We start from the raw sequence: 13,544 nt of genomic DNA, 5'->3' as shown, positions 1-13,544 counted from the left end.
ACAAGCAGTTTGCTATTGTCCTTGACTGCATGTCCTATAACATATTTGACATTTCTGTAACCTGTAGTTAGGTTTTCACACAACATTTACAAAACATCATTTCAGTTAATTGTTAGGGCTAAAGATCAATCCAAATTGGCAATGAAGTTGTTCCAAGTCTTTCTTTTTATCCATGTGGCCAAAGAGGGCATAAGGCTATTAGAGATACCAGTCATACATAAATTATGTTAGCTTTTCAAACAGTCTATATATTCTGATGCCGGTGTCTTTCGTGCATGAAGAATGTAAGTGGGCAAAACGGCCCCCTTTTGGTGAATATTGGCATGCTCTGCATTCATCTGTCCTGCATGTTAATGTCTACCTCAAACCTAATGTCAAAATAAAGAATCATACCATCGCAATCACTCTAGAATCAAATCATACATCACAAACCAGGAAAAAGGTTGGGATACAACCAAAGCATGGAGGTACAGATCACCTCCCCAGAATCATTCGGTCAATGCCGTAAGATTCTTTTCGACCATCATAACATAAAGATTTTATCCGTTTCAAGTTCAGCAAAATAATACAGCCCAAATAACTATTAGCTTAATAATTGGGATGCAACAAACCAAATATTAAGAGCAATACCCAAAAATTCACTTACAATATAACAAATCTTGATAAGGGATGCAGCATACATTGTACATGAACATTAGTGGCTGACCAAAAATAAAATCATATACGTCTCTGCATACCAACTTGTATAACTAATTTACAATAACCTATTAATCATGACCACACAGGGACCAATATTTTCAATATCTTGACATGGATATTGAAGAGTATGAAGGTCAGATCTGTGGGGAATCCCACTAGCTGCTCAAGAAACTGGTTTTAGGAAGGAAACACAATAGGTCCATCAAATTGTGAGGCAAAGTAATAATCAATCTCATGATTCATCGATTCTTTTTAACATGGATCCAATTATCATGATTGATAGTAGAAATAAATTTACAAGATAGAAACTCCAATTATCAAATGTTTAGAATAACAGAAACATGAAGAGCGGAGGAGTTTCAGACTGAGTGCACCAAAAAATAGCAAAAAGTTCTGATTCAGAAGCTACCATGACTTTGGAATCTCCCCAACTTTCACACGCATTACAAGCATCCTAATTGCATGAGTAATTGCAACTCTATCACTATTTTCAACTTGATCTTTACATGGTAAACTTGAACGATACTGAAACTGACTATGCAAAATATCAATCTACTACTAAGGAGATACACCCAAAAAAAATGAAAATGTACCAAATCACCCACTTTGGATATGTTACTTGAACAAATCGCATTAAAACACACCTGCATCCCTTTCAACGAACAATGCACCCCAGTTTAATTGAAACTAGAATCCCAAATGCAATACCATTCACAAATGAATGCCACTCTTGGAGTCGAAATCTTCCTTCATTCCCCTAACAGCCCTATCATTACTACAAGAAAATATCACTGCTATCCTTTAAATTACCATGTAGTGATATACCAAAGAGTCAAGAGAAAGGAAGCAAACAGGGTTGAAGGCCCGGGAAGCAAACCGAAAAGCTCAGCTTTGCGGAGCGGACCAATCTCCCATATCGCGCAGACTGCACTGGCAAAGCCAACCTCTTCCTCCCAACATCTTAGGGAAGGTTCAAGGACCAAAGCACATGACCAAAATCAAGAGGTTGGTGTTTCTGGCTTTTTTCTAGGTTTTGAGGTGAGCAAACCTCATGCGAGGCTTTCAAGTTTTCCTGTTCGAGAGAGCTCCTTGACCCTTTTTCTATTTATGATTAAAAAAGGCACTCATCAGTCGCCCCCTTTCCTATTCAGCTTTGTTTGCCCGTTTCTAGGTGGGTCACTTCACGAAAGACATTGCTTAGGACCAACGGGTCACACGACAAGTGCACGATCGACTTTGCATGCTCCATCCTTCGGCCCTTTGCCTATAGGCTTGGCGAGCAAGCTACCGAAGCGACTAGCTTCTATCGGAAGCAAAGCTTTGTAAAAGCTTCTAGAGGCATTCTGGTAGGAAGGCCTTGTCTGATTCCAATGAAAATCTATGTTAATAGTTTCACTATGAAAAAACCATAAATTACTAAGTAATAAGTTTTCTTCTCAAGGAGATCTTTGATGAAGTTTTCTGTCGGCTTCAGTCACCACCCCAAATTTTTCCATTTACAATCTGTTTCAATTTTAAAGTTCTAAGATCCACTCATTGTTCTCTATTGTGGTTAATAATGAAATTGATAACTGATCTTAAGATCCACTCCCACCAAATAGATATCAACCATAATCCAAGCTCTCTGTGCACAAAAATCATTGAATCATCCACATTTGCACGATAGGAAAAAGGTTGTCAACCCCTAGTGCCTTGAAGATCCAAAAATCAAATACATTGTGCGTGCACATGAAAGCATGTCCACGCACACACAAACACATACACACTAGACAAAAGCAAGGGCTGGAGTACTGTATCATAATGCATATTGGTATGGTACAAAGGGGTACATTACAGTACCATACTGACAGTTGTATGCCTATTGTGCTGGCATAGCAAAGATAAGGTGTATCACATATTAGGACGGGTCAATGCTGAAGCGCATAACAGTACCATACAATACAATCAGTTTGCTCTTGAATCCTTGTAAGAACACATCAAACACAATAAGCCAATAATACTCACTACGTTCTGGTACATACTGATCATGTAATTTCAACAAACAAAAAAGTTAGAACTTATATGAAAATTATAATCAAGTAAAAAACTCACCTCCCCATTCACACAGACTAACACATCACCAGGCTCCAGTTGTTTATGAGCTGGACCTCCAGGTACCTATAAGATTTTCTTTTTTCTTAAAATCCCTTGACTAAATCAGCAGAAATGTATCATGACTTACACAAAACCATTGGACAAGCAAAAACTAAAATGATTAAACAACTCACCACAGAATCAACAACCAACATTCCTGTCTCACCAGCAGGAGAAACATGCCTCACCATCTAATTGATAAAAAGCATACAGGAAAACACTAAATTAACCAAAAACAGAGTAAGCGTGTAGAATATAAACCAGCTTAACATCTAGATAAGCCTTTACACATAAACCAAGAGAATAAGATGTTATGGAAGAGAAAAGAAGAATTATATGAGTAAATATTGATTCAAGTAATAGTCTACTTACTTGTTCTGTTTCTGCTTGTAGTCCCAGTCGTCGTGTTTCATCAAATCCTTTATGCAGAAAAGTCACCTAGAAATTTAATAGAAGAGGCACATAAAAATTATAATAGAATGCTGGTCAATGTAGCTAAGCTGGAATTATGTTTGAATTATGTTTTCCATTTCATAATAGCTTGCAGTAATACCAAAGGTAACCCTTGGAAGGAAAGCTCGGCGAATGAGAAATCATATAGCCAACAATAAGAAATTGAGTTATGGTCTGATCAAGGTTTTAAAAACCAGTACCAAGGCGGTACCAGTTTTTTGTTGGTCTAGTATGGTACCAATCCATACCGTATCGACTCATAGTACAGCGCAACATATCGATAGTGAAGCAGCACATAATCTTTTTCCTTTTCTTTTCTCTGTTTTTTTTTTCAATTTCTTTTAAATTGTAGATGGGTTTGGTTCATTTTGGGTCCAATTTGACCCAAACTCTAGTCAGGTTTAGAAAAGGAAGAGATGGTGACCATCGTAGAGAGTTAGGATTTTTGTTTTCAAGCAGTGATAATGAGATCTCCAAGCAGATAGAGAGCTCCAGCAGAAGCTAGTCCATTGTGCTCACAGCCGACTCCTACAACAGCGGAAACTCCTCTACAGTCTTCCCCTCCACTACACCTCTCTCTCTCTCTCTCTCTCACTCTCACTCTCTCAATCAATCAATCAATCAATCAATCCTACTGATTCCCAATCCGTAACCATCTATATGGACTTGGTACTGATTGAACCAAGACTGGTACCACCATGTACCGGCTAGTACCTACTTATATGGCCGGTATGTACCAATACCACTTGGTTTCAATGACCCAGACCCCATCCCCATCCCATATTTTTGCCCAGAATGCAGCACCGCCCTGTTCTCACATTATTTAAAACCTTGGGTTTCGTAATTATGATCGTGGTCATTTAATCCACTGCTTTATTGCAATGGGAACAAACCGAAGGATTACAACTTCCTATTAGTTAGAATGGTGATCTTTACCTTGGTTTATTTTATAATATTAATCAATAAATCTGGTTAAGGTAGTATAACAACATGAATATCCTATACACTCATTATAACATATCAGATATATCCAAAAATGAAAGATCAGATGAGCCTGGGGCCAACAAACCTGAAGTGTACCACGCGGAATGGTAACAGCATCTGGCTTGGTTCCAAACACACTCCAACTCTCCTGAATTAATTTTAATGCTCTCACAACCTACAAACATTTCCAAAAACAGATTAAAGAACATTTATTTAAATGCATAGGTTTAAAGCAAGGCAAATCTTTTTCTCACAGAAAGCATTCCCCTAAAATTCAGGCATAGAGCTGTCTCATTACATACACGATGTTTTACACCAACTAAAACAAGCTTTATCAAAGTAGAAAACGTGAGTCTATAATCTTACAAAAAAAGTATAGGTTCCAAAAAAAGGCTTTGGTAACAAACCTCTATCTACCTATGAAGAATCTAGACGTCTAAATTCTGACAATGTAAAAGATAACCATATACTACAAGCCCTTCTCCAAATTATGATTACCGCAGAAACATCTCTTGTATTAGCACATTGTTTCTGTATAATACAAGAGAAATACCCACATGAACATAGTAGTGAAATATGTAATCAAGCATTTAGATGACTGGTAAATTCGGAGGAAGGTTGTTGGAGGGTGCATGTCACGCGTAGGTAAAAAGCATCCAAAGCTAGCCCAGGTGCTTGCAGAGATTTGCAGGGTGTGACTGAACATAAAAATGAAACATGCAATCATGCATTTAGATAACTGATAGTTTTTGAGCAAGGTTGTCATGAGGTGTACATCATGTACATCGCATATAGGTAAAAAACACCCATCTTTAGCCCACACTCTAAGAGATATTTGGACTGATGATCCTGTCACAGCCTGGCACAGTTTTGTACTAGATTGCATACCAGAAGGTGGCAACTATTTGCACTAGATTAAATACCAAATTTCCCAAGCACCTCATACAGCCAGGCTCTGGAGTAGGAACAAAGGTTTAGAAGCCAAGAAAACATTATTTCTAAACTGCACTTGTTCCAAGGCAGACATGGCAGCAGTCAAAGTAGCACGTGGCAGAGGTGCCACTTTGGCTAAATAAGGGCCTAAAAGTCAATATAATGGTCGAGAAGTAATAGCTATGAAACAATAAGGGACACCATTGCATCACTGAATACATAATTCAACTAGTAAATTGATGGTTCATTTGCACATTCCAAACCAGATTCCTAAGGAAAAAAAACTAACTTAAATAAGATATGCAGAACCGGTACTATGTGAGTGTAAAAAGCCTGGTAATCAATATAGATGGATGAACACCAACTCGTTCTAAGGGGAGGAAAAATGCAGAAGCACTGGAAGACTTGCTCCCAGCATTCAAGGCAACTGCTCTTCCTTGGTAGTCAATGACTGGAGAACCACTTGAGCCTCCTTTTGTCCCAGATGCCGCCTGCATAAGAAATTTGAATGTACATGAATAAACAAGAACAACAAAAACAATTAGGGATCCCAATATATGAAAACCAAATTTCTCTAGAAGTTTCACAAAAAGAATAAAATAAATGTTCTATAAGATATAATTTAATTGCAGAACTGGCCACATCAAATCAGGAGTCTGAATATTCTCTAATAATATAGGCACTTCCACATAAAAATGTCCGAAAAAGTTAGACCAACTAAACTAATTCTCCTCAGTTTCCTCAAACTACAGCCAAAACTTATGAGCAATCAATTCTATATAAGTAAGAAAAGATGGCAAAAACACAAACACTAGCCAACTGCTCAGCAACATATATTCTACTCAACATGTCCTTTGCATAACCTTATCGAGCAGGTAACTTTTTAATTTCCTTAAGAATTACTGCCTTTTCCCTTCGTCTAGATTAAGTATGTTACCATTTAGTTATTCTGACCAAAACAACATGCCAGATTTTCATAGTAATAATTTGTTCTTGACCAATATGACTTAGCTATGTAATGAAAACATGATCCTTCTGAAAAAAGCATAAAAAGAAATTTGAGTTTAACCACTTTGGGGTATTAACCTTGTTGCCCCACTTCTTAACCATGTATATTTTGGGTAAATCGCCTACCAAGAAACTTGTTGCATCCCAGAATATGCTTCATTTGGGAAGTCTACATAGCTATTTATGGGCAAAGTTTCAGTTACCACAACTACAGTCTCTAGAACTTCAACGACAATATGAGGCCAGGGGCACACATTAGATGGCAGTCCAACATCAACATGACCGAAATATCAACATCTGAGTGTCATTTAACCATACATTAAAATGTCATGTCTATACAGGTCAAATGTTACACGGATCTTTCCCCTCATGTCTGCCATTAAAATTTCTCTCCACAGTTGGTGTAAATAATTCATGTTTAACTAAATAAGTAGGAAGTCATGGACACTGGAGAACAAAGGATCAAAACAACCTTCTGCAAATACAAAAAATTCCTTTGAAAATCAAGAATAGATCTATAATTTGCAACTACCAAACAAGCAGTAGAAAGGTGAAATAGGTAAGCACTGGGCTGTCAAACGAACAAGTTGTTCATGAGCAGCACATGTCTGGCTCGAGATTTAGATCTAGATTGGCTTGATCAATTAATGAACAAGCCGAGCATGGACCAGTCTTTGGAGATTGAAGCATAAACAAACTAAACACAAGCTGGATTCATCTTGCTCATTTTCTGCTTGATATAGTTTGAGCTAATTTTATTAATATATTTTTTAAGCATAATACATATTACTAAGTTGTTTTTAAGTATCTTGGATTCAGTTCTTTTAAGTACATAATTCATAATGAGAAGACCCTTTACATAATGAGAGAAAAGAAGACTAGGGACAAGAAAGGGGCTGCAGTCCCTTTATGTGTATTCAGGACATGACCTTGTGCATGGGTGACAGGCATATAACATAACTAGTATAAAACAATTTACATATAAACGAAATGGCATCAAGTTCCTTTGATCATCTAAGGTTCTTGTAAATGTTCTATGCCTCTAATGGTGCAACATTTCATCTAGGTGGCTATAATGGACTTACATAAAACATGTCAAATCATGGATCGCATTAAAAGTAGTCATATACTAGTCACCTCACACATCCTTTGATACTTGCATCCTAACAAAGAAAACACCTGAACTATTATACAAAAGAAAGAAAGAGGAAAAGGGGCTCAGCTATAAAAATCAATCCCAAAATATCTATTGGAATAAAAATGTTTGCATTACCACCTTGACGAAAAACCATCATTATGGTGAGTTGGAGAACCTTGCCCCACTATTTCTCTTCATAAAGGGATATTCTTGCATCTCAAGGTTAATTTCTTGAATATAAGTAAGGCTCCCTATTTATTCCTTCAGTTTCTTTTCTTAATTCGGAAATACATATTGGCTCCCAAAAGTGGGTTCAAAAAGCCTCTAGACTCATGAAATATCCAGAAATTTTCTAGGCCTGATGCTCTACAAAAGATCCTGAAATTACTTGTCAGAAAGTGGAAAAAAGAGTGAAGTTTCAAGTTGTGGTATTGTTGATAAAATCATTGCCCACTGTCTCCTTTCTTCCTTGCACCCTTTCTGAAGAGATTGAAAAAGATCATATACCATCACCAATGCACCTAACTTTCCCTCCTTGTTTCAATGCAAATGAGATTAGGCTACAATTGATTCATACACAATTGTAAGCAAGTAGCTTTCCATTTGGTCGAAGATACTAAAGATCACAGCAACTAAGTTTTTGCTTGGAATGTAATGACCAAGAATGGTGGAACTTTGTAAGGGCTAGAACATTTACAAAGACTGATAATGATGAGAACAAACAAACAAAGCAGACAACCAAAAACATATAATATCACATATTGAATAATGAATTGGATCAAATGGCAAATTAAAATAAAATTATTGATAGGTGAATTTCTTCATTTAAACCAAAAATGAAATACCTGCATGTAGAACGTATTGAAGTCATTATATCCATCCCTGGATTAAGAATAGAAGAGCATAACTCAATGAATTGAATAAAAAAAAGCCAGGTCAAATTGATGATTTCAAAAAAAAGGCATAGCAGAGAATGCAAGCAGTTACATGGCAGTAATATACAATTCATAAGCACACATGTAAATCATGTCAGAATGAAATATACATTGGGGCAAGAAAATTTCGATTATTCAAGAGACTGGGGAAGATGTACAGTTTATCTTAAAATAATCATGGTCCAAATATGGAATTGGATTGGAGTCATGTTATACAAGAGTGTAGGCTTTGGAAGATCATAATTTGATTAGAGACAAAAATCTCCAATATTGTCCCTCTAAATAGAGATGCAAGATTAAAGTAGATGCCTAAAAATTAGCTCTCTATAAAAACAAAGAGTCAATTGGTGAAATCAAGAATTAAGGATTGGTCCATCTCTATCGCATTGCACCATCAGAGAGAAAAATTGGGCCGCTGGATGCATCCGGGACCCAAGTCTCTCCAATAAATGATGGACCAAGAAGGTTGTGTCCTGATACTCGAGATAGCTTGGCAACATTTTTTAAAATGTTTAACAATTCTTATTGTTAATGGTCATTCCAGTCTGCATTGGTACCATGCAATGTTTTAATTTTTAAATCCCAATGAGATAAGGGGCCTCGAGCACATCCCAACTCATTCTTGTGAGAAAACAGGATGTAGGTTGGGGCTGGGACCCTGATCCCCTTGGATGCCTCCATCTTGCCTACCCCATGAATGTCCCTCCTAGGAAATATGGGACCACGGGCAAGACACACCAATCCACCCCTCGTCCCACAGCAGATTCGGCAACTGACGTACAGCAGCGGAAGAGAGGGGAGAAAGGGGAGGATGATGATAGGATCTCAGCATACCAACTCTGGTGACCTATGTGAGCTTTGGATGGGGGAGAGAGGTGAAGGGGGAGACAGCAGCATTGGATATCAGGTGAGGCGGCAGGAAAGGGAGGCGGAAAAAAAAGGGAGGCGAAAATTGCTAGGGAAGGGAGCAGTTGGAGGAGAAGTGAAGAAAGAGAGTGGGGAAGAATGGAAGGTTCAGGATGGGAGCAAGCAAGCTTTTCTTGTTTTTAGCTACTTAGCTTCAAATTATTTAATTATATTAGTTATTTTTCAAAACTGGATTGTCTCTTGAGTGGTTAGGGGGGAAGTTCCAAACTTTGTGCACGTAAGGATGCATGCATCATATCTTTTCCCCTAAAACACACACACACACACACACACACATATTAGATATTAGCAAAAAATAACATTATATTTCCTTAAATTATGTATTTTTTGTCTAGGTGCTTAAAAAGAAAAACAAATACAAGTAGATTTGCAGAACTTCTGAACTTTGAGTATTTTTTTTAGCAATGAATATTCTTTTTTTTAAAAGTAATTACTGTTAAAATTTTAGCAACAAAAAACAATATGTCTAAGACAACAGATTTAAATATATTTACATAGCTTCTGACAATAGAGTACACTAAGTAGGGCTAGTTCACCCTACATACATTATTTTTTAAATCCAAATATATTAAAAACAAATAAAGCAATAAAATCTCTAAGAAAAATTTTAAACACTAAAAAATATATAAAAAGAGCGGTCCAAGGAAGTACGAGGGTGCCTGACCAAGATGAGGGGGCACTCGATGCGTCCCATTCCATAAGAAAACTAGGATGCTTATGTATGTATGTATGCGTGTGTGTGTGTGTGGATGTATGTATGTATGTATATATGTGTCCATGTCTGTATGTATGTGTGTGCATGTCTGTGATTGTGTAAATATGTATGATGTACACATGCATGTATAGTTGTGTGTGTGCATGTGTTTGTATACATGTATGTATGTATGTGTATGTGTGCAAAAAGCATCCAAAAAAGCATGGTTCACTATCATGTCTGTACTTTATACAAGGGCATCAACTTCTACAAGCTCACCATTCAGTCACCAATACATACTTAATATTTTAATATTACAAAATTGACTCCAAAATTGACCGTTCACAATTAAAAGATTAACATTAAGAAATAAATAAACGCCCTCCACCTCTCTTTTTTGGAGGTATTGAGAAAGTATCTCAAGTGTATCCGAGAAGTATCAGGAGTATCTTTTAATTTTAAAAAATAGAACACACAGCAATGAAATATGTATCCAAGAAGTATCCAACGAGTATTGGCATCTGACATTATCCAATATAGACAAAGCATGTGATTTGAAGTATCCATGATTCCAAGTTTGCAAGTCTAAAATTGTAACACCCGCTTATAATGATCTGGCATAATCTAAGTCTCATTTATCAAGCATTTTCAGGTAAAATATGTGTCCATCAACATTAACATATAGTTGAAATCTATCATCAATCAAGTTAGATTTATCCATAATGTAGTGCAGTTGCATCAAATTCCAGGCATTAATAGGAAATCAAAATAAGGAGAAAAAGCATTACATGTCATGATTATTAGCATTCTTGAGTGCACCAAGACACCAAGCACAAGTTCTCTCACTAAGATAAAACATGCTAGTTTAATAAAACAATAATATTATAGGTTTATAATAAACCAAAATAGGAGAATGCATAACGATGTCATATGAGCAAGAGAAACCTCTTAACATCACAATTAACAAATAGATAACCAAATAAGACTGAAAAAGTAAGATGCTCAGTTGCTCACTATATAAGTTATAACACAATACAACCAAGAAGTAGTAAGTAAATAACAGCCATACTTCCTATAATGAGGTGCATCTCTATCAAGGCGAGCAAGAGTTCCAGCCAAAATCGAGACCTGCAAATTTATTAAGCCAATCAGCATTAGATAACCACTAGCATTAAAGAACTGCATCTCAAAAGTGTAAGAAAGAAGATATATATATATATATATATACTGCTCCACAAGAGCAGGTTTGGTGCTTGCTCCCAATGGAAAATTCCATTTCTGTCCCTATGTAATGTTGGATAGTTGTATCTTGTGGCGTATCGTGGTTTTACTTATGCGTTCTTACCACTGTTCTAGAAAGTGGACAAGGCAGCTGCACATGCAGCCAACAGACATGTGCAATCCCTGGTCACTATGTGGGATCCAAGCAACGCTAATGAGTGCCAGACTACATTGCAATCACCAGCACATACATATTGGCCTAGATAGCCCACATATGGGGCCCAAATAATATGACTTTTAAGCTAAAAGCGTAAGTCAAGCCGCCCCCCCCCCCCAAAAAAACACACACACACACCACAACACACACAAAAAGAAAAGAAAAGAAAAGAAAACTTCTCCTGTTCTCCTTCCACCTTTCCCCTCCTCAACTCTTCCTCCTCAATCTAAGTAACGTAGCACTAATTATAACTGCAACTATAATAACAGAAAGACCACAATAAAACCAAAGTATTACAACTACCCGATACAATAAATTAGTGTAAAAGTGGCATTTCCTAGTACGAACATGCGTCAAGCTTGCTCTGGCAAGAGTGGTATGACTCTACCAAATGTAAATACATGTGTATAAATATGGGGATGTTTTAATATCCCCAACATATTGGACCATTTGAGTGGATGATCAGCATCATTCATTAAGTTCCATATCTTAAGATAAAGTAGACAGTTCAAGTACAACGAATAGCTTCGTTCGCATCATCATTAAACTCCTTTTCAAGATCCTATATTCCTCTCTCAATTACTAACAACACTTTCAAAGGATACTTCTCAAGTTTAAGTATATTCTCCCGTGCTTCATGAGAAAGTTCCCTATAATTCTTCACAAACTTATTACAAATTCCAATTTTCCCTATATATATATATATATATATATATATATATATATATATATATATATACTGCTCCACAAGAGCAGGTTTGGTGATTGCTCCCAATTGAAAATTCCATTTCTGTCCCTATGTAATGTTGGATAGTTGTATCTTGTGGCGTATCATGGTTTTACTTATGCGTTCTTACCACTGTTCTAGAAAGTGGACAAGGCAGCTGCACATGCAGCCAACAGACATGTGCAATCCCTGGTCACTATGTGGGATCCAAGCAACGCTAATGAGTGCCAAACTACATTGCAATCACCAGCACATACATATTGGCCTAGATAGCCCACATATGGGGCCCAAATAACATGACTTTTAAGCTAAAAGCGTAAGTCGAGCCCCCTCCCCCCCACCCCCCAAACACACACAAAAAAAAAAGAAAAGAAAAGAAAACTTCTCCTGTTCTCCTTCCACCTTTCCCCTCCTCACCTCTTCCTCCTCAATCTAAGTAACGTAGCACTAATTATAATTGCAACTATAATAACAGAAAGACCACAATAAAACCAAAGTATTACAACTACCCGATACAATAAATTAGTGTAAAAGTGGCATTTCCTAGTACGAACATGCGTCAAGCTTGCTCTGGCAAGAGTAGTATGACTCTACCAAATGTAAATACATGTGTATAAATATGGGGATGTTTTAATATCCCCAACATATTGGACCATTTGAGTGGATGATCAGCATCATTCATTAAGTTCCATATCTTAAGATAAAGCAGACAGTTCAAGTCCAACGAATAGCTTGGTTCACATCATCATTAAACTCCTTTTCAAGATCCTCTATTCCTCTCTCAATTACTAACAACACTTTCAAAGGATACTTCTCAAGTTTAAGTATATTCTCCCGTGCTTCATGAGAAAGTTCCCTATAATTCTTCACAAACTTATTACAAATTCCAATTTTCTCACAATCCATCTCAATCCTTCTCATGCAAACTTTTCTTCTGTTTTCCCATTATGAGTTTACACACATAATATTTACCATACCATGTTCCAGCCATAACTTTTATGAATTTCTGCCTCCAAGTTGTATCCACTCATTTTAAAAGCTCAAAGTACATATAAATGAACACAACCTAAGTCTCTCACTCACTCAAAGAAAATGTCATCCTCTTCATTTTGACAAACACAGAATATTTTTTTGCTGCCAATTCAAATAAATTCAGCTTCAAAAAGTTGAGTCCTTACTCCACTCCTTTACTTCAAGTTATGGTATAAACTAGCTGCCTAACTGGACACCCCCCCCTCCTTAATAAATTAACCCTAGCTTGAAGTTCAAGATGACTACACCAAATACACACGATAACCTAAACAAGGTTTAAGCATCAAAAGATGACCACCAATATCCAGAAAAATCATAATATGATCCAATTATTTCTCAAAAAAATCTATTTAGATTAGATAAATGCTAAATAAATCTCAGGTACATAAGCACACCTTACAAACTATGGGATAACTTTAAAAAGAAGAACTAGTCAAAATTGT

General features: G+C 36.7%; 1 protein-coding gene across 2 annotated transcripts in view; it reads right to left on the bottom strand.

Moving 5' to 3' along the window:
• The window catches only part of DEG7 (DegP protease 7), a 30,860-nt gene that overhangs the window by 14,289 nt on the left and 3,027 nt on the right, over positions 1-13,544 (bottom strand). For both annotated transcript variants that reach the window (XM_039127094.2, XM_039127095.2), the window contains exons 4-10: positions 10,974-11,032; positions 8,194-8,230; positions 5,568-5,693; positions 4,355-4,444; positions 3,205-3,270; positions 2,967-3,023; positions 2,791-2,856 (exon numbers count right to left, since the gene is read on the bottom strand). In XM_039127094.2, coding sequence (XP_038983022.2) covers positions 2,791-2,856; positions 2,967-3,023; positions 3,205-3,270; positions 4,355-4,444; positions 5,568-5,693; positions 8,194-8,230; positions 10,974-11,032 — 501 coding nt within the window. The remainder of the gene's footprint in view (positions 1-2,790; positions 2,857-2,966; positions 3,024-3,204; positions 3,271-4,354; positions 4,445-5,567; positions 5,694-8,193; positions 8,231-10,973; positions 11,033-13,544) is intronic.

This window comes from Phoenix dactylifera, chromosome 7 (genome assembly GCF_051530095.1).
Source record: "Phoenix dactylifera cultivar Ajwa chromosome 7, Ajwa_hap1_PhDact_Kaust_v1.1, whole genome shotgun sequence".
Taxonomy (NCBI): domain Eukaryota; kingdom Viridiplantae; phylum Streptophyta; class Magnoliopsida; order Arecales; family Arecaceae; genus Phoenix; species Phoenix dactylifera.
Note: the sequence above shows the minus strand (reverse complement) of the source record. Positions and strands in the feature narration are given on the sequence as shown.